Raw genomic sequence first — 22,500 nt, forward strand, 5'->3', positions numbered from 1 at the left:
CAACGGTTTTTGAATTTTGGCCCTTCAAAGTTTGGGTGCCACGCCCACTTTTTGCAAGCATTTTTGGAGGCCCATATCTTTTTGTTCTGAGGGGAATATAGACCTGTAAATTGCTATATTATCTATGTATTCTGGCCGGGCGGCACGGTGGTGTAGTGGTTAGCGCTGTCGCCTCACAGCAAGAAGGTCCTGGGTTCGAGCCCCGTGGCCGGCGAGGGCCTTTCTGTGTGGAGTTTGCATGTTCTCCCTGTGTCCGCGTGGGTTTCCTCCGGGTGCTCCGGTTTCCCCCACAGTCCAAAGACATGCAGGTTAGGTTAACTGGTGACTCTAAATTGACCGTAGGTGTGAGTGTGAATGGTTGTCTGTGTCTATGTGTCAGCCCTGTGATGACCTGGCGACTTGTCCAGGGTGTACCCCGCCTTTCGCCCATAGTCAGCTGGGATAGGCTCCAGCTTGCCTGTGACCCTGTAGAACAGGATAAAGCGGCTACAGATAATCAGATGAGATGTATTCTGGCCCTGTCTATCTGATTCTGCACCTAAAAATAGCACAGGTTTACTAACTTTAGAGATATTAACCCCTTAAAAGTGGATTTTTCATATTTGGGAACTCTACTGTGTACTTGGAGAGTTTCAGGGCACTCAGAGGTTTGGTGGGGGTACAGGAGGGCCCCAAATATGGCTTCGGGACAAAATTACCATTTGGTACGCCCTACTTCAGGCCATTAGTTGGCCATGTGGGCACATGATGATTGGAATGAACCTTTAAGCCTATCAACAGACACCTTTTATCAAACTTTTAAGCCAATAAAAACTTTGATTATCCAACTCCTTCAATATAAACTAAGCATTTGTATATGGTACTATTTTTGCATATTTTCTGAAAAATCCTAAGTCTGGAAAGAATCAGAATCAGAAGCACTTTATTGCCAGGTATGTTACACACACGAGGAATTTCACTCCGGTTCGACTTAGCTTTCATAGTACAGACAAAGAAAGTATAGAAGAAAAAAAAGCGCGCACACACACACACACACACACACACACACACACACAGAGTCTCACTGCAGTGAACTCCGGGGAAGAATCTACAGCAATGGCCTTGACGGCAGTGCTGGCTGGGTGACCCAAGATAAGATTGGAATTCGTTTAGACTTTAGATGGGTAGACGTGTAAACCCACTTGTCCATTCTGGCCACCAAAATATCAGCAAAAATCCTGTGATCATGGTTCCGAATAGGTAAATATCCTCAATGACCTCCACGGAAAGAATCGCCAAGCACACCACACGCCACTTCTCCCAGGCATCCATGGTGTATCCGTCTGCAAACGTTCCGGCAGGACAAGCAGGTTCCCCCGAGCCCAGACTTCTCGTCGAGAAGATTGTGTCAATTGTGTGAAGTGACCAGTTGATCAAATCCATAATTTCAATTCGGAGAAGAGTGCAGGAAGGGTCTCTCAGACAAGACGAGTCCACAGAACACAAAAACATAGAAAGTACGAGAGAGCAAAGTCCCGTGGCAGCTGTCTGATGAGTCTAGGTTTAACTTCCAGATCGGATGTCAGAACAAATGTAATAAAGCAACCAGGATGTTTTTCTTGGGATTATCCCCTTGTTTGCATCTTTCCCTTTCCTGTTTGAAAGGTGCATTTGACTATTAAGTGTATAGTGGTCAGAGTTTGGTTGGATACAGGGAAAGGTGTCAAATGTCTTGTCTCATCTCATCTCATTATCTCTAGCTGCTTTATCCTTCTACAGGGTCGCAGGCAAGCTGGAGCCTATCCCAGCTGACTATGGGCGAAAGGCGGGGTACACCCTGGACAAGTCGCCAGGTCATCACAGGGCTGACACATAGACACAGACAACCATTCACATTCACACCTACGGTCAATTTAGAGTCACCAGTTAACCTAACCTGCATGTCTTTGGACTGTGGGGGAAACCGGAGCAGCCGGAGGAAACCCACGCGGACACGGGGAGAACATGCAAACTCCACACAGAAAGGCCCTCGTCGGCCACGGGGCTCGAACCCGGACCTTCTTGCTGTGAGGCAACAGCGCTAACCACGACACCACCGTGTCGCCCATAGTAGGGGTTTTCCAGAAGGTAGAAGCAGAAGTAGAAGCAGAAGGCGGAAATATGGCCGCTCGAACCCAGGACCTTCTTGCTGTGAGGCGACAGCGCTAACCACTACACCACCGTGCCGCCCGGTGTCAAATGTAAAAAAAAAAAAAAAACCAGCATCGTGAAACAGCCGGGAAAGGGTTTATCCCTTGTAATTGTCAATATAACTAATGGGGTATTGGGTATAAATAATCTTCCCATAGATTAAAATCACTATATGGGTGTGCTTTTACTACCTTAAACATGAATAGGCAGTCAAAACAGTTGACCTACTTTCTGGACTTAGGATTTTTCAGAAAATATGCAAAAATAGTACCATATTAGCCTGGCAAGCCAGACTAAATGTGAATATTTAGTCTGGCCTCGATCCGTAGACATTTCCGAAGGGTGTGGGAGGAACAACCCGCTGTCTTTCAAACTGTCTCTGTGCGTATAGGCCAACGCTCTGACCAATCAGCGCAACAGTGACTGTGACGTAGTCAGAGTGACAGAAAGCAGTGGGGGAGGCCTTGAAATAAATAACTTTTCAAAATGCGTATTAATTAATAAACAGGTTCTAGATATTAAGAAGTTTGGAGATAATGACCACAAGTTTGGAGTCTGTACCACATAACTCGTGTTTTTTTTTTTTTCCTTTCAAGGGTTTGCTTAAACTGTTTTTGAGAGTTTTTATTTAGTGGTGTTTGGTGAAATCATTTCCCTTAAATTTAAAATAACGGGAAAATAAGAAACAATCAAAAAGTAATGTTTCAAAGCTGTTTATTAATTCTTCGTACTGCACAAACTAGCCCCATCCTTTTGGCTACGAGCGGAGCCAGCTGGTAGATCAGACTTTTGCCATAGCCGGTCGGCAAAACAGCGAAAACGTCCTTCTTGAAAAGGAATGAGCGGAGAGCCTCTTCCTGCTCATGTTTCAACGAAAATTCCAAGTCTAATTCTTCTAAAACTGATTCCAAAGCGGAGTCAAACGCGCGCTGTTCACTAGCGGTAGCCATCTTTCCTGTTGTGCTTTCTGCAGCGTCGCGCAGCCTTGTCACTCCTGCAAAAGCCCGCCCAAAGAATCCAAACAAAAACCTTGCGTTGTGATTGGCGGGCACGATTTTATGCCCGGGGTGTTTTTGTTGATATGGTGCGAGGCTAGACCCACTCGCAGGCAAAAATATTTTTGGCCGCTAGGCGGGTTGGTCTAGTTTACTAGGCTAGTACCATATACAAATGCTTAGTTTATATTAAAGGAGTTGGATAATCAAAGTTTTTATTGGCTTAAAAGTTTGATAAAAGGTGTCTGTTGATAGGCTTAAAGGTTCATTCCAGCCATCATGTGCCCACATGGCCAACTAATGGCCTGAAGTAGGGCGTACCAAATGGTAATTTTGTCCCGAAGCCATATTTGGGGCCCTCCTGTAGTCCCACCAAACCTCTGAGTGCCCTGAAACTCTCTAAGTACACAGTAGAGTTCCCAAATATGATGATAAATCAGTTGAAACCCCATCAACATAAAAACTTTCCAAGATATGGACCCCCAAAATGTAAAAAAAAATTGTCATTAAAAAATCCACTTTTAAGGGGTTAATATCTCTAAAGTTAGTAAACCTGTGCTATTTTTAGGTGCAGAATCTGATAGACAGGGCCAGATATAGCAATTTACAGGTCTATATCCCCCTTAGAACAAAAGATATGGGCCTCCAAAAATGCTTGCAAATTAAGTGCAATTCCCGGACCCCAAAAGTGGGCGTGGCACCCAAACTTTGAAAGGCCATAACTCAAACGTTCGAGCTAGGAAGCTAAAATTTTGGATTCTTTCTTTTGAGATCATAAGGCACTAATAAAATAAATATCAGGCAAATTGAAGAGGTGTCACTGGGGAGGTTTTGGGCATTTGTGTGAATTGACATGGAATGACCCACAACACACTGAAGGTTTCTTTCAAATACACACACACACACGGGCACACGGACCTACATTTCAGAGAAAAACAAAACTGAGAACTCTTAATGTGTTGAAATTGAATACAAATAGACTCAAGAACAGCTTCTCTCGAATGAATAGATTCAAGAACAGCTTCTCGAGATTTAATAGGCTCAAGAACAGCTTCTCTAGAACAAATAGACTCAAGATCAGCTTCTCTCAAATGAACAGACTCAAGATCAGCTTTTCAAGAATGAATAGGCTCAAGAATAGCTTTTCAAGAATGAATAGGCTCAAGAACAGCTTCTCTAGAACAAATAGGCTCAAGAACAGCTTCTCTCAAATGAATAGGCTCAAGAACAGCTTTTCAAGAATGAATAGGCTCAAGAACAGCTTTTCAAGAATGAATAGGCTCAAGAACAGCTTTTCAAGAATGAATAGGCTCAAGAACAGCTTTTCAAGAATGAATAGGCTCAAGAACAGCTTTTCAAGAATGAATAGGCTCAAGAACAGCTTTTCAAGAATGAATAGGCTCAAGAACAGCTTTTCAAGAATGAATAGGCTCAAGAACAGCTTTTCAAGAATGAATAGGCTCAAGAACAGCTTCTTTTGCACTTTTGCAAAATTCAGGCGTGCAGCAATGTTCTTTTCTGACAGCAGTGGCTTCCTTCTTGGGGTCCTGCTATGGACTCCTTTTGTGTTCAATGTTTTGCGCATTGTTGAATCATGAACAGGGATGTTAGCCAGTTCTAATGATCTCTTCAAGTCTTTCACTGTCACTCTAGGGTTCTTCTTTACCTTATTAATGATTTTGCGTTGTGCTCTTGGGGTCATCTTGGCGGGGCGCCCACTTCTAGGCAGAGTAGCCACAATACCTAATCGTCACCATTTATAGACAACTTGCCTGACAGTAGACTGATGAAAACCTAAAATCTTTGAGATGACTTTGTAACCCTTTCCAGCCTTATGCAAGTTAACAATTCTTGATCTTAGGTCTTCAGATAGCTCTTTTGTGCGAGGCATGATTCCCATCTGGATTATGTCTCATCTCATTATCTGTAGCCGCTTTATCCTGTTCTACAGGGTCGCAGGCAAGCTGGAGCCTATCCCAGCTGACTACGGGCGAGAGGCGGGGTACACCCTGGACAAGTCGCCAGGTCATCACAGGGCTGACACATAGACACAGACAACCATTCACACTCACATTCACACCTACGGTCAATTTAGAGTCACCAGTTAACCTAACCTGCATGTCTTTGGACTGTGGGGGAAACCGGAGCACCCGGAGGAAACCCACGCGGACACGGGGAGAACATGCAAACTCCACACAGAAAGGCCCTCGCCGGCCACGGGGCTCGAACCCGGACCTTCTTGCTGTGAGGCGACAGCGCTAACCACTACAACACCGTGCTGCCCCTGGATTATGTTTCTTGTCAAAAGTTCAAACTCAAACTTTTCAGGGGGTTTTATCAATCAAAGTATACGGAGGCACGGTGGTGTAGTGGTTAGCGCTGTCGCCTCACAGTAAGAAGGTTCCAGGTTCGAACCCAGCGGCCGGCGAGGGCCTTTCTGTGTGGAGTTTGCATGTTCTCCCTGTGTCCGCGTGGGTTTCCTCCGGGTGCTCCGGTTTCCCCCACAGTCCAAAGACATGCAGGTTAGGTTAACTGGTGACTCTAAATTGACCGTAGGTGTGAATGTGAGTCTGAATGGTTGTCTGTGTCTGTGTGTCAGCCCTGTGATGACCTGGCGACTTGTCCAGGGTGTACCCCGCCTTTCGCCCGTAGTCAGCTAGGATAGGCTCCAGCTTGCCTGCGACCCTGTAGAACAGGATAAAGTGGCTAGAGATAATGAGATGAGATACAATAAAAAATAAGGCTGAAAGCATGCTAAAAGAAAAAAGTGAAGTATAAAGCAGCATCCAAGAGCGGTCAAGGAAGGATATTAAAGTGTATTTTAGAGGAAAAAGCGATGTTATTTACCAGCTGGGAGGTCTGTATCGTGAAATATCGTGACCGAGGTCTTGAAAGTACTGACCGAGGAGCCCTCTGGGCCGTCAGTATTCAAGGCCGCGGTCACGGTATTTCACCATACGGACCGACCTTAAGCTGGTAAATCATATATTAATTTTTTTCTTTACCAAATTCTAACAGAAAACGAGAGCGCCTGAAAGGGAAAACCGAGCCGAGCCGCCATTTTGAATCCTCATTCACGGCTGTAATGCAAATGGCTTCCTCCTCGGTATACAAGTGCACTTCCATGGCAGGAAAAAAAACTACATTTTGCCACCTATGTAGTCCCCTATTTATACAAAACTGAGTCATTCAGGATTCAGCCATGTTTTTGCTCGGCGTTAGCAAGTTACAGGTTTTAGCTTTCTCCTGAAATGTTTTCTTTTATTTCTTCTTCCTCGGGGTAGTAAAACTCGCTTTCGCTGTGAACACTGTCGTTATCGCTATCCATGCTGTAAAATTCATGCTATTATGCTGAGAAATGCTGGCAAAAACTTATGAGATTTAAATCTTATAAATAAATCTTATAAAAAAGATAAATGTTGACAAATTGCGACTGTGTTTGTTGTTGTGAACAAGTGAATCACCAGAGGTCCATAACCGGGGTCCGTAACTGGGGTCCGTATTGTAGGATACGGACCCGCTCACCAGCCAATCAGAGCGCAGGATTTGATGGAAACTGGACCGCGAAAAAAAAACCCCGTTATGAAACCAATTATAACAAAGCATGAACAACTGTTCAATATGGTGGTTTTGTTTTGTTTTTCAGTCTGATTTTTGTTTCTTTACTGGAGTTTATTTCTTGCTAATGTGAGACTCTCAAAGCATGTATGCACATTGTTTAATAAATATAATAAGAATAAAAATGAGAAGAAGTGGATAGAAATCTTTTATGACACAGACAAGGAGATCATTTTAACTGAACTTGTACAATTCTTACATTCAATTTCCATATCACAAATAATTATTTTATTTGGCAAATCGTTACTTTTTTAAAAACTTTATTCTCAACACTAAATAGAGGATATTATACGGTGGAGTGAAGATAAGTTTATCTTCGAGTGGTGAATGGAGCAATCACGAGTGAGCGAAGCGACAACGCGCGTCTAGTCAGCTGGAAAACACTGGGATAGATGTCATTGGAGTGAAATATCAGGAAATATGTCACTCAGGTCCATGATGTATTTCTTATGAAAAATGTGAGTTTTTCAGCACGAGAAGATACTGTAAACTTCATCTCTTCAAGCCAACATGTGATTTTCTTTTTATTATATAGACACATTCACAAACAAAAAGTACCCAAATTTATCAAAACAATTCATCAATTTCCTCACAAGTGACATATCGAGATTTATGTCAGTTTTTGTTCTCCATGTCCCGGATATGAAAAACACGAGTGTCCATATAATATAATTCTTTATTTCATGGCTTTGTTCAAGATTTGATTCTGATTGGTCAATTTCGGCATTCTATAGTTTCCTGTTTCTGGAAAACAGACTGCTGCTATGGACCACATCATTAACATAAGCAATAAAATCATTTTAAATCAATATTTTGTGTCAAATTATTGATTTCTTTAGTAAGTAACCATGCAATAAGTGGGATAATGTACAAAATTGTACATATATATGTTTTCTTTTTTTTTTTTTAAATGGTCCAAAAGCCGACCCTTGAGGGATACCACCTGGGTCATAAGCAAATAGTAGTGTACTACCTTTTTTTTTTTTTTTAACAGTATACTATTATGATGATTATTAATATATTATTATAAAACAGTTATCTATTGTGACACATTGTACAATCAGGAGAAATCATAAATAAAATTGCTCCCACTCTGATTCCCACAGTCCACTGTAATTTAGCCCTCAGCTGTCTGAACAAAACAACTACAGCTAGGAACAACTAAGAGATTTCACGTAAAATGTAATTAACTATTTATTTTATTGATTTGATAATTAACAATTTATTTTATTTATTTGAATCCTCTCAAATTTGTACAACAATTTATCTTTACATACTTACTGACTGCTAAAAATGCTTTAGTACAGATCAGCATCTGTACAGGTCATCGTTTAGTCACCCGGTCTTTCGAAAAGCTACGCTGTATTACAATAGATTCTCAGTGACCTCATGATTAATTTTGATTATCATTCTGTGTGTGTGTGTGTAGTGCTTGTCAGAGGAGAGTGTCGGGCAGCTGGTGAGTAACTACTCCAGCTCCAGTGGTGTGCAGGTGGACGGTTTCTTCAAGTTGGCTGCTGGATGCTCCCTGCTGCTCAGCTCCCCCTCACACACCTGCACGGCTATCACAGAGGGATACTGGGAACAGGAGACGAGACACTTTATTCACACTCTGGACCACAGTGAGCATGGCCTGGATGAGCTCCTACATGATATTGAAGAGCATTATCTCCCTGAACATCACAATGAGGTAAATATTGTCGTGGAAACGCTCAAAAACCTAAACTCTACAAAGCAAAAATGATTCAAAGTCAAAGCAGTTGCAGAAAAATTTAGACTTTTATTAAATAAATTGGTGGCACGGTGGTGTAGTGGTTAGCGCTGTCGCCTCACAGCAAGACGGTCCGGGTTCGAGCCCCGTGGCCGGCGAGGGCCTTTCTGTGTGGAGTTTGCATGTTCTCCCCGTGTCCGCGTGGGTTTCCTCCGGGTGCTCCGGTTTCCCCCACAGTCCAAAGACATGCAGGTTAGGTTAACTGGTGACTCTAAATTGACCGTAGGTGTGAATGTGAGTGTGAATGGTTGTCTGTGTCTGTGTCAGCCCTGTGATGACCTGGCGACTTGTCCAGGGTGTACCCCGCCTTTCGCCCGTAGTCAGCTGGGATAGGCTCCAGCTTGCCTGCGACCCTGTAGAAGGATAAAGCGGCTAGAGATGAGATGAGATTACCGTATTTTTCGGACTATAAGTCGCACTTTTTTTCATGGTTCGGCTAGCCATGCGACTTATACTCCGGTGCGACGTATATATGTTTTTTTTTTTTTTTCACCGCGGAATAACTGGAGCTGATGCTGAGTCTGACGACAGCCACGCAGAAGAAGAGGAAACGGCGCTTCATCTGCTGCTGGAGGCAGAGTTGTTCAGAAGCGACACCGAGGATGAGGAATTCAATGGATTTGCTGATTTGGAGTGAAATCGCCAGCTTGATAAACTTGATTGACCTGTGTTTTATTATTAATGATAGGCCTATAGTTATTTAAATAAGTTATGTAATGATTTTAGGAAGTGCTTAATTTGTGAAGTGGGAGGTCCCGGAACGCAGGAGGTGGGTGGGTCCGGCGACTCAAAAAAAAAAAAAGGCGGGGGGTGGTTTACTATAACTTTACGCACACGCGCTTATTGTGTGTGTAAAATAATAATAATAATAATATCAGACATTATGATCCTAGAAAACGCTTTAGTGACGAACAGTTACAGACAGTAATATGTCGTGATGTGTTATAAAATATTATTTTTATTAGGCTATATATTAAATTATATATTAAATGTATCTTCTAAAATAACAGACTACTCATATCAAAACCGGTTTATTTCACCATTGGAGATCAGATCACACAAGACATGAGTTAAATTACTCTTTTTAAGGATTTAAGTAGGGGATTTAAAAGCGGTTGTTTTTTTTTCACTAGACGGTTGTCTTTGGAGATGATATACCTATAGCCTACTTGACCTCTGATTTAATGAAATAAAATTCGACAAAAATGAAGAATGACTCTCTTCGATGATGACTACAGCTTTAATAACACAGATGAAAGAGCCGTGGGGCGATAATAAGCCCTACCGGTAAAAATATTCTAAAAGCAAACTGATTAATGCATCAGTAATAGGCTACTAATATTAGTTATAATAATAATATAGGCTATTAGTAATAACGATAGTGATAGTATTAAAGATAGTAGTAGATATTTAAAATAATCAGACTAGGCTACTTACAGGGCAAAGGGCGCGTTATCACTGCTCAGCTGTTCGTTTATTAAATAAACAATGCAGTCGCGCAGTAACCACGCGCCGCTTATCAGATACAATCACAGATTCTATGGATAGAATAACCCTTCAAAAAAGTGCGACTTATAGTCCGGTGCGACGTATACATGTTTTTTTCGTCTTCATAATGCATTTTTTGGCTGATGCGACTTAAATTCCGGAGCGACGTATAGTCCGGAAAATACGGTAAATAAATTCATAAATGCAAAGTGAACCGACTCTATTTATTTATTTTATTTAAAGGTTTAGTTATTAGGGACAATGCACATTAATAAAACATTTAAACAAATGTAAATATGCCAGAATTAGCCAGAAGGCTATTTTGCATCTGCTGTCCCTGGACTGATGTTAAAATAGTCACCCTAAAAGAACAAAAATTAAAATATAATCAAATAAAACCTTTCCAAATAAAAAACTAAATCTGAATAAAAATAAAAACAAAACTAAAATACATTTACACACAAGCCAACATAAACTCAACACCAAATAATTACTGCAAACAAAACCAAGAACAACATTAAGCAACAACAACAAACAACAACATTTATAATACAAGACACAATAAGAAACTAACAAGCCATAAACAAGCAGGACATAGACACCAAACACATAATAAAAAAAACATACACAAAAAATAACAGTAATACTAGACAAACTGACAAGACAACATGACGGATGGCATCAGAAAAACATCGACAGGCAGGGCAGCAAACATGGAGAAAAATTAAGCACTAAAATTTAATGTTGACAGCCTTGACCACTAATTAACCACTTTTTTAAAAAAAATGTAAAAGAAGCATAATTTGATTGATTTCTAATGTCAATTGGAATGGAATTCCACTCACGAGCAGTCCTGATTGAAAATGCAGACTGGCTAAAAGCACTTTTTCTAAACTGGACCACACAATCTCCTCTAGCTGCACTCCGTGTAGATGTTGATACCACCTTTATAAACTGGATCAGTACAGGAGGAGCAAGTCCATGAATAATTTTATACATCAAACATGAGTGTGAATATTTAATAAGATTTTCCAAAGGTAGCAATTTATATTTCATTAAAATATGGCACTGATGATAGTCATTGGATTTCTTATCCAATACCTTAATGGTTTTTTTTTTATATATAAAGAAAATAGTGATTTGAGTGCAGTATTGCTAGCTTGAGACCAGGTTGCCAAACAATATGTTCTATGGGAGAAGATCATTGAATGCATATACATTAGTGCAGCCTTAGTTGACATGCAACTGCGAACATGTCTAAAGTTTGCCAAATTAAATTTGATGCACTTAGAAAGTAGAAACCTTTTTGATATGCTCTTGAAAGGTGAGGTTGTTATCAACGACCACCCCGAGATATTTAAAATCTGAGACAACACGTAGTCGCTCCCCATCTACAACCACATCAGGCTCTAGTGAGTGTGTTTTAGTTTTACACACAAAGTTCTCATTTTGTACCCGATACGGAACAACTTGATAAAACGTATTACATTCGCATGCAAAACACTCCAGAATGAGCAGTTGCTGAATTCAGCATGGCCGTGGCTCACTCGTTACAACATATGATAACGCTGCAGGCACTGGAGTTACAATAATATACTTTTTGAACAGGCCTGTGATTTAGCAGAAAACAAGCTTTCAGTTAAACAATCTCAATGTCTTTAGTGTATTTTACTTATTTACTGTAATTATGGTCATTTCTAAGTCATATTATTACTTTTAATTGAATCAACTTCATTTACTTTTTACTGAAAAGCAACATGACTGGCCTTGAATCAAAATCCAATCATCAAAAACCAAATGATTGGTTGTATGATGACCAAGGCATGAGTGCATGGTTACATTTAGGATATAAAATCACCACAATATAAGGGGTAAAATAACAACTCTAAATACTGTTGTTACCTGGATTTAAATTATGAGCCATGGATGCAATTCAGGGGCGGCACGGTGGTGTAGTGGTTAGCGCTGTCGCCTCACAGCAAGAAGGTCCGGGTTTGAGCCCCGTGGCCGGCGAGGGCCTTTCTGTGCGGAGTTTGCATGTTCTCCCCGTGTCCGCGTGGGTTTCCTCCGGGTGCTCCGGTTTCCCCCACAGTCCAAAGACATGCAGGTTAGGTTAACTGGTGACTCTAAATTGACCGTAGGTGTGAATGTGAGTGTGAATGGTTGTCTGTGTCTATGTGTCAGCCCTGTGATGACCTGGCGACTTGTCCAGGGTGTACCCCGCCTTTCGCCCGTAGTCAGCTGGGATAGGCTCCAGCTTGCCTGCGACCCTGTAGAACAGAATAAAGTGGCTAGAGATGATGAGATGAGAATCTCCAGCCAGGGGCAGCTTCAAGTCTTACTCGCTATGCGGAGCTTCCATGTTTTGTGGTTTTAGTCACAGTCGCGACATGTCACAATACACGGTCCTCCTCGGTCTTCTTTTCATTCAAGTTATGACACGGAAAAATCCCCAAAGCTGTAATTCATGGACTGTCCACTCCACATAGAATCTCTCAATGTCTGTTTGATCACAAAACAATAAAGGTTTCCCGAATCAACATGACAGCAACTTCAAATTAATATGAGCGTCCCCTGCTGCTGATTTTCTGAATCGAGCCGCAAAGTTTGTCTATTCCACCGGCGCCGCCGTGATTGAAAATCATGTGATGGCATTCCTGAGCGCTGATTGGCCAAAGCTCGAAATGGTGTTCATGAATCTTACATGCTGTGCTGTTTTACCTATCAGTATCCCCCAGTCAACGCACAGGAATACAATCACGCGATTTTCAATCATGGCGGCGCCGGTGGAGTAGACAAACTTTTCGGCTCGATTCAGAAAATCGGCGGCAGGGGACGTTAATATTGATTCGAAGTTGCTGACATGTTGATTCGGGAAACCTTTATTGTTTTGTGATCAAACAGAGACCAAGAGATTGTATGTGGAGCGGACCGTTCATTAATTACAGCTTTGGGGATTTTTCCATGGGGTGGTGTTGTGGTTAGCCCTGTCGCCTCACAGAAAGAAGGTTCTGGGTTCGAGCCCAGTGGCTGATGGGGGGCCTTTCTGTGTGGAGTTTGCATGTTCTCCCCGTGTCCGTGTGGGTTTCCTCCAGGTGCTCCGGTTTCCCCCACAGTCCAAAGACATGCAGGTTAGGTTAACTGGCGACTCTAAATTGACCGTAGGTGTGAATGTGAGTGTGAATGGTTGTCTGTGTCTATGTGTCAGCCCTGTGATGACCTGGCGACTTGTCCAGGGTGTACCCCGCCTTTCGCCCGTAGTCAGCTGGGATAGGCTCCAGCTTGCCTGCAACCCTGTAGAACAGGATAAAGCGGCTACAGATAATGGATGGATTTTTCCGTGCCATAACTAGAATGAAAAGAAGATGGGAGGATCGTGTATTGCAACATGTAGCGACTGTGGTTTTAATAGGCAGATGAATTAGTATGAACAGGTGCCAGACAATTCCTGATTCTTGTCAGAATCAGGAATAAACAGGCAGGGCCGCTGACGGCTTTGGCTGGGTCTGGGACAAAATGCTCTGAATGGGCCCCCCCAACAAACACCTCCCCAGCCAACCCACACACACACACCCCCACCTCTCTTATCCCAGTCTCTACTCACTCCAACCCTTAAATGACAGGTATTCAAAAACCATTCAACCGGTCAACAACCATTTCATTTTAGCATTTCAACATTTTTACAGTTTTAACATTTCCTTAGTCTGCAACTATCCAGGTGCGAAATGCAATGCGCCGGACTTTTGTCGTGCGTGCGTGTGTACTGTCCAGTGTGAAAAGCAGAGAAGAACACACCGCTTGAGAAACGGCGGGATATGATTGCGGGCTAATGTGAATATTCTTAGCTCCAATCAGATATATGAAACACAATGTTATTAAGCCGTTGTGGTTATGAAATGATTCAATGCCCTGTGCGTTTGATATGGTGTTCAGTGTGACTTGCTCTCCCCTCGTTTGTAACATGAATTGCGTGCCGTGCGTGCCTTGGTTGGGGTTAATTAATGGGGCTGGAAAAAGTTGGCTGTCTTACCTGGCTCAGCTGCCCCACTGCCTTTGCTAGTACCTGCTGCATCATCCGAATATTTTTTTTTTAAAATATTTATGCAGTGAGCCCCTGAGTCTCTTGGTTTCTTCCTCTCTTTTTCTCTTTTCTTTTCTTTTCTTTTCTGTGCTCCTGATTTGTGCATGTTGGCAAATGGCACGCAAGCTGATTGTCGAAGCGCTATGATCGAACGATGTCGTTTTTTTTCCCCTTAATCAAAGAGTCAGACCAAACCATTTTTGCATTAGGGGTGGTAGGGGGTTTGACGCCTTTTTCAAAGACAATAAAGGCAAAAGATCTAGAAATCATTTATTGAATGCAAATATAGCACATTTCTCCCCCAAATCAACACATTTTGAAATGAAATAAAATAATCGCAACTTCATGAGAGCCCAGTTCTGCCCCCCCCCCATTCCTGGGCCCGGGACAACATACCCATTTGTCCCCCCCTGTCGGCGGGCCTGTAAACAGGTATGCTGAAAGACTAATAAAACTAAGCAAGGTAAAGTTCAGCACTGTAAAGAACAGGGGTTAAATTGGGATTGGTTATGTGGGGGGGGCTCTGCCTCGTACCCGCCCCTGCCCCCGCCGCCCTGCCCCAATATACTTTTTGGAAAATAACCCTCTAATTTGATAACCATATCATATTGCACAGAGATATACACCTTATCTGTGTGTTGTAGGCCTATGTGTGTCTTGTAGTGCCCCCCTACGCATTATGGCAGTTTGAATGTAGATTGGTTGGCCAATGTAACAGATTGTACAGGTTGTTGTACATTGGTTTGAAGGAAATGATTAGTGGGGGGTCTGGGGGTCCTCCCCCAGAAGTTTTTTATTATCATACATGTTATTTGCTGAATTCTGGTGCATTTTAATAAGTTGTTAGCTGACTTTACAGAGGTAGGTTGAGCAATATCATGTTAAATCTTGTCACATGCCTACAGGTGAAAAATGTGAAGGAGAAATGTTCAGTGAGAAAATTTGAAGGCTTGCACAATCTTAAACCAAAACACTTGATTTATTTTGGAGGATAAATGTTAAATATGCCAAAACACTGTCAGTCAAATTGTCAATCAAATATATTCATGCAGTGAATGCAACCAAATACAAACAACACTATAACATTGGAAGCATTTATTATTGTTATTATTATGTATTCAATTATTTATTTGGCATGTGGTGCTTTTTGTATTGTCTAGAACATACATAAGATGAGCATATTATAGCAGCAAAACAGAAGCACAATCATTTGAATGCAGCAAAACTTTTGCTGCATTCAAATGATTGTGCTTCTATTTTGCTGCTATAATATGCTCATCTTATGTATGTTCTAGACAATACAAAAAGCACCACATGCCAAATAAATAATTGAATACATAATAATAATAATAATTACACTAATAATACACTAATAATATTAACAATAAATAATAATAAATTAACATTAAATTAAATATTAACAATTAATAATAAAACACTAATAATATTAACAATACAGTGAACATAATCATTATCATTTTTTATTATTAAAAACAAAATATCAAATAATACTGAAGAGGGGAAAAATAATACTGATCTAAATATGTTGTTTTTATTTTTAGACAGTATGTGTTTAAACACATTTTTTCCCCTCTTCAGTATTATTTGATATTTTGTTTTTAATAATAAAAAAATATGATAATGACTAGAGCACAAGACGAGTGTTTTGTTTGTTTGCCAAAGGTAGCTAACTTGAGGCAACGTTAGGCTCAACTTTTGGTCAATCTCAGTAGTTAACTTTAACTGACATCTCCCCCTTCCCCCTGGCTAATTTCTGTCGATAACTGGGGACTATGGAAATTGAACTCGCCAAATGCACAGACAGTTCGTTCAAGCACCTCTGATGGATTAGGATCGTATGCAGGTAAAAGGGGAGACGGTGTACGGAGAAAATTATAAACAAGTCACAACGCTGAAACACAAGCCCAAAAACCCGCAAACCACGACTTCTGATTTTTTTTTTTTTTTAAAGCGAGCTCACAAAAAAGAAACCCCAAAGTCGCTTATAAAAAGCGGAATTGGCAACCCACGCAGTGTTCCAGAAACCAGAATCTCTGATCGCAAGTTCTGTTCTAAATAGCTTTGACAGGTCGTCTTGTTATCAGGAAAACTATGATCTATCTCATAAAAGTCATGGGTTTATTGATTAATAAAACGATATTTAATTATTCAGAACTGAAAATCGTGAAAAGGGTTTGTTGCTTTTGATGTGTGCGTGATCATATGCCATCCGCTCCGAGCTTATGTGCCGGGGCTCAGCCCCGGACAGCCCCGGCCCAATTTAACCCCTGATAAAGAACAATCCTTATGCTTTGTGGTTAAACATGCTGAGAAAATAACAATGCTTGCTAGAGTCCAATAACAACCAAAACCATCAGACTTTAGCAGAAGCATTGGGTTTTAGTAAATTTAATTTAGTAAATTTGTCCACCCTGATGTATAAATGATGTACACTACCGTTCAAAAGTTTGGGGTCACTTTGAAATGTCCTTATTTTTGAAAGAAAAGCACTGTTCTTTTCAATGAAGATCACTTTAAACTAATCAGAAATACACTCTATACATTGCTAATGTGGTAAATGACTATTCTAGCTGCAAATGTCTGGTTTTTGGTGCAATATCTCCATAGGTGTATAGAGGCCCATTTCCAGCAACTCTCACTCCAGTGTTCTAATGGTACAATGTGTTTGCTCATTGCCTCAGAAGGCTAATGGATGATTAGAAAACCCTTGTACAATCATGTTAGCACAGCTGAAAACAGTTGAGCTCTTTAGAGAAGCTATAAAACTGACCTTCCTTTGAGCAGATTGAGTTTCTGGAGCATCACATTTGTGGGGTCGATTAAATGCTCAAAACGGCCAGAAAAATGTCCCGACTATATTTTCTATTCATTTTACAACTTATGGTGGGAAATAAAAGTGTGACTTTTCATGGAAAACACAAAATTGTCTGGGTGACCCCAAACTTTTGAACGGTAGCGTATGTCCCAAAGCACCTTCTGATGAATGATTGACGCCGAATGCTGGCGATGTTTATCACCTCTGCAGCCCTGCCTCACTCTGACTGACCTCCTGAAAGAGAGCCAAGTGACTCTGCCTGAGGGAGCCCATCATCACACTAACCCTCACACCGACCTCCATACTGTGCTTGGTGTTCTAGTCTACCACGTCTTATTGGGAGACTGCATCACCCCTCATCACAGCCTACCTGCAGAGAACTTCTTCCTGGATTACATATTCAACAACTTTGGCACAAACAACATCACTGTTCAAGGTTCACCACTTACTACTTCATGCTTCAAGAGCAAACAATCTGCTCATTTCACGAATGACTCAGATGATAATCTGGTGTTTTTATAGTGTCCTCGTCATAGCGAAGTCATTCTGTCTTTCAGAAGTTGTGATTAACAAAATTATTAAAAAAAACAACTTTTTGTACTGTTGCAAAATTTTTTATTTATTTGGAATTTTATGCTTTTAAAAAATCAGAAAGACATGAGTGAAATTCATGTAATGTTGAACTATAAAACTACACACGGTGCTTGAAAGTTTGTGAACCCTTTAGAATTTTGTATATTTCTGCATAAATATGACCTAAAACATCATCAGATTTTCACACAAGTCCTAAAAGTAGATAAAGAGAACCCAGTTAAACAAATGAGACCAAAATATTCTACTTGGTCATTTATTTATTGAGGAAAATGATCCAGTATTACATCTCTGTGAGTGGCAAAAGTATGTGAACCTCTAGGATTAGCAGTTAATTTGAAGGTGAAATTAGAGTTAGGTGTTTTCAATCAATGGGATGACAATCAGGTGTGAGTGGGCACCCTGTTTTATTTAAAGAACAGGGATCTATCAAAGTCTGATCTTCACAACACATGTTTGTGGAAGTGTATCATGGCACGAACAAAGGAGATTTCTGAGGACCTCAGAAAAAGCGTTGTTGATGCTCATCAGGCTGGAAAAGGTTACAAAACCATCTCTAAAGAGTTTGGACTCCACCAATCCACAGTCAGACAGATTGTGTACAAATGGAGGAAATTCAAGACCATTGTTACCCTCCCCAGGAGTGGTCAACCAACAAAGATCACTCCAAGAGCAAGGCGTGTAATAGTCAGCGAGGTCACAAAGGACCCCAGGGTAACTTCTAAGCAACTGAAGGCGTCTCTCACATTGCTAATGTTAATGTTCATGAGTCCACCATCAGGAGAACACTGAACAACAATGGTGTGCATGGCAGGGTTGCAAGGAGAAAGCCACTGCTCTCCAAAAAGAACATTGCTGCTCATCTGCAGTTTGCTAAAGATCACGTGGACAAGCCAGAAGGCAATTGGAAAAATGTTTTGTTGACGGATGAGACCAAAATAGAAATTTTTGGTTTCAATGAGAAGCGTTATGTTTGGAGAAAGGAAAACACTGCATTCCAGCATAAGAGCCTTATCCCATCTGTGAAACATGGTGGTGGCGGTATCATGGTTTGGGCCTGTTTTGCTGCATCTGGGCCAGGATGGCTTGCCATCATTGATGGAACAATGAATTCTGAATTATACCAGCGAATTCTAAAGGAAAATGTCAGGACATCTGTCCATGAACTGAATCTCAAGAGAAGGTGGGTCATGCAGCAAGACAACGACCTACACTACACACACGAACTACACTACACACACAGATATTCTACCAAAGAATGGTTAAAGAAGAATAAAGTTAATGTTTTGGAATGGCCAAGTCAAAGTCCTGACCTTAATCCAATCGAAATGTTGTGGAAGGACCGGAGATGAACAGTTCATGTGAGGAAACCCACCAACATCCCAGAGTTGAAGCTGTTCTGTACGGAGGAATGGGCTAAAATTCCTCCAAGCCGGTGTGCAGGACTGATCAACAGTTACCGCAAACGTTTAGCTGCAGTTATTGCTGCACAAGGGGGTCACACCAGATACTGAAAGCAAAGGTTCACATACTTTTGCCACTAACAGATATGTAATATTGGATCATTTTCCTCAATAAATAAATGACCAAGTATAATATTTTGGTCTCATTTGTTTAACTGGGTTCTCTTTATCTACTTTTAGGACTTCTGTGAAAATCTGATGATGTTTTGGGTCATATTTATGCAGAAATATAGAAAATTCTAAAGGGTTCACAAACTTTCAAGCACCGCTGTAAGTCTGTCCTGATAAGACATTCACAAAAACAACCTGACAGTATATACAACACAATTACACAAATTATAATATAATTTAAAATACTAATAATATTGTATTATCTAATGATTTATTCTATCCACATTCACCGGATATGAGCAATCGCATGCTCTGATTGGCTACTCTACTACTAGGATATCAGCTCATATACCATGAGTAGAGAAAAACAAAATGGCGGAGTGTGTTGCTGAACCAACCGAGGACACAATAAAAACTCTACTCGAAAACAAAACACCAAAAAATACAAATAAAAAGCAACAAAATATGGAACGAACGTATTTGATGGTAAGAACATATATCTTTTTTTTTTATTTTCAAGAATTATTATTGCATTTTCCACAAATTGTTCCTGTTATTTCGCCAGGTTTGTTTACATTCTTCATCTTAAAGCATTAAAATTTGTTCCATTTTTTTAGACTGTTTCAAAAGCTCAAAGAAGTTTGAAAATTACAGAACTGAAATGTCCAGGGAAGAATTAAATTAATGTCTGAAGCTATTCTATACCTCGGCACGACAGCAAGACGGCACTTTGTACAAAACAACAACACTAAAGTCAATCCGTGCAGCCATCGATAGGTTTTTAAGCAGTCGACCTAAGCGGAAATGATTTTGTTGGACATTTAGTATAAATTTTTTTTTATTTACCGAATTTGCACAAGATAAAAATAAACATGCTCTGCTTCTCCAAATTCAGTGAATATGGATAGAATAACAGTTATTCCACTCAGTCTCGTTGTACATGAGCTGATAGCCAACGAGGCGCATATTTCATGAAATAATTAAATATTTTTGGTATCCTCTAATATAGTATTTTGTATTTTAATATTATTTATGTATAAATAATTATGCATACATGCATACAAATGCATAAACTGTACTTATTTATTGAGCATTTTTACGGTTTTAAAAAGAGGAAAGTATAAAGTAAAAGCATGCATTTATTAATGATATAATATAATAACATAATTTCTTATTTAATATAATGTATAAATAATTACATCTACACATTGACCAGAATTTCGAGAGATGTTTCAGACCTGTTATTGAAAAGCCTTTGGGTGAAAACGAACAATAAAAGCAGAACAATAAAATAACAATAATAAAATAATAAGAAATCAATAATAATAACAACAATAACAACGTTATTAAAAATCAAAGAGAAAAAGCCAATGCTCAACACTGTCTTCTTTTAAAAAACAGCTAAAACACATCTCTTTAGCTTGGCTTTTTCTCTTTGATTTTTAATAACGTTATTGTTATTATTGATTTCTTATTATTTTATTATTGTTATTTTATTGTTCTGCTTTTATTGTTTGTTTTCTACTGTTCAGTGTCCTTGGGTACCTTGAAAGGCGCTTATAAATAAAATGTATTATTATTATTATTATTATTATTATTGATCTGAGAACTTTTCAGCTGCTAATTTCACAAAATCGAATTATTTTAGCCCTCCAAAATTTGAAACTTGGCTGAAATTGTAATATATACCGTGTAATGAGCCCATACTTTTGTTTAACACTATTTCTATACAGATCTCGAAAGGTTGATGAAAGCTCTGAACCTGGGAGCGCATGACCATGAGCATGACCACAACCACAAAGCCCATAATGAAGACATGAGACTCATCCAACATGATGAAGAGGGCCTCAGGCTGAGTCGCTATGAGCCTCGGGTCTCCAACAACAGCTGGGACACGGTAATTACTGAGCCACTGGAGTAATTACGTCCAGGGTCGTTCAGCTCCATTGACGTCGTCTCTTAGTCTTGGCACGTCAGCGCCAGTCATTACACAGCCAGCTGAAACCCTGGCAAAACGTCTCACGCTGATCAAGCTGCTTTGATTTGGCTGATCCAAACCCTAAACGTAGCTATTATAAGAGCAATCGTCCAGCTGCGTACAGATCAAGTGTAAGTGGGCAATGATAAAGTGCTTCCAGAGCGTGTGCCATTGGCTACGTGTGGTCACATGGGAAATTTATGTACATGACAGAAATATAAATGAAGTGCATTTTGTTGAAAAGCAATTTAGTGGTGACGAGTGGGCCAGTCATCTGGCAGAGCATGATCTCGCGCTCCGGGTTCTGACATGGCGAGTCAGTGGCTGATCAGTGCAGACGGATATTGAGACACATGTTGCAAGATGATAGCGATTCATCTGAGGACTCAATTTCATCTGTCTTCAGTAATCGCAGTTTAAGATCGTTAAATGAAGACACACATGCGATCTTCCAACCGGTCTATGATGAGTACTTAAAAATCTGCATAATGTTGCGTGTAATTTTGGAAATATGTTATTTGCAGCGTGTGTAAACAGCACTCCGCGGCATCGTGTTTACAGAGTTGTAATCTCGCTCTGTGATTATCGTCTTATGGAATTGCATCATGTCGGACACTGTCATCCATTTTGTACTAATGTTTTTCTCATTTACTTTAATATCAGATTTGTATGCTTATTTATATGCTTTTTAAATATTTAATCATGAATATTTATAATCATGAATAAAAGGCTTGTTTATTGCACTTTTTTTTTTTCCTGATGCCACTTCTAAACACACGTTACCATGAGAGCATTAGCGCTTTGGGTGTTTAAAAAAAAAAAGCAGGCACTTTTGTAATTTATGGGTCTTTTCATTTTATTGTTTCATAAAATGTTTAATTTTCACAGATTTGTAGTTCCATGAATGTGATGATATCATTATTACTTTGTTTAATCTTTCAGCATAGCACTCTGAAAAGTATATAAAATAAGTAAATATAATAATAGATATGGTAATTGTTGCTATAATTCTTTATTTATTTGCTGTATTTAGGACATATGTGCTTCTGGGGAATACAAAAATTCTGCAAATTTATATTGATAAATATGTTTTTTTCAAAGCGTATTATTGTTCTTGCTTTGTGTACAGGTCTGTTTCCATACCGAGGAGTTGTTAGAGATCTATCGGATGAACAGCTCGGCACTGAACAGAGATCAGTTCACTCGGCTGAGCCCAGCTCTGATCCAGCAGCTCCTTAGTAAAGCCTGTACCGAGACCAAAACAGAGCCGGTGTCCGACTCTCTCAGCACCGCAGAGCGTAAGTCTCTAGTCCTTTGTTGCCTTTACAGTTGATTCTGGTTAAACGGTAACCAAGGGTGCCATAGCAAGATTGTTAAATCAATGATCAGACTAATAAAA

The 22,500-nt window shown here is 40.2% G+C and overlaps 1 protein-coding gene across 1 annotated transcript in view; it reads left to right on the forward strand.

Moving 5' to 3' along the window:
• slc39a4 (solute carrier family 39 member 4) overlaps nucleotides 1-22,500 on the forward strand; it is a 78,469-nt gene that overhangs the window by 2,668 nt on the left and 53,301 nt on the right. Inside the window, exons 2-5 of the mRNA XM_060942238.1 lie at nucleotides 8,212-8,472; nucleotides 17,169-17,394; nucleotides 20,857-21,020; nucleotides 22,231-22,399. Coding sequence (XP_060798221.1) covers nucleotides 8,212-8,472; nucleotides 17,169-17,394; nucleotides 20,857-21,020; nucleotides 22,231-22,399 — 820 coding nt within the window. The remainder of the gene's footprint in view (nucleotides 1-8,211; nucleotides 8,473-17,168; nucleotides 17,395-20,856; nucleotides 21,021-22,230; nucleotides 22,400-22,500) is intronic.

The sequence above is a fragment of the Neoarius graeffei genome, chromosome 16, assembly GCF_027579695.1.
Source record: "Neoarius graeffei isolate fNeoGra1 chromosome 16, fNeoGra1.pri, whole genome shotgun sequence".
In the NCBI taxonomy this organism is placed as follows: domain Eukaryota; kingdom Metazoa; phylum Chordata; class Actinopteri; order Siluriformes; family Ariidae; genus Neoarius; species Neoarius graeffei.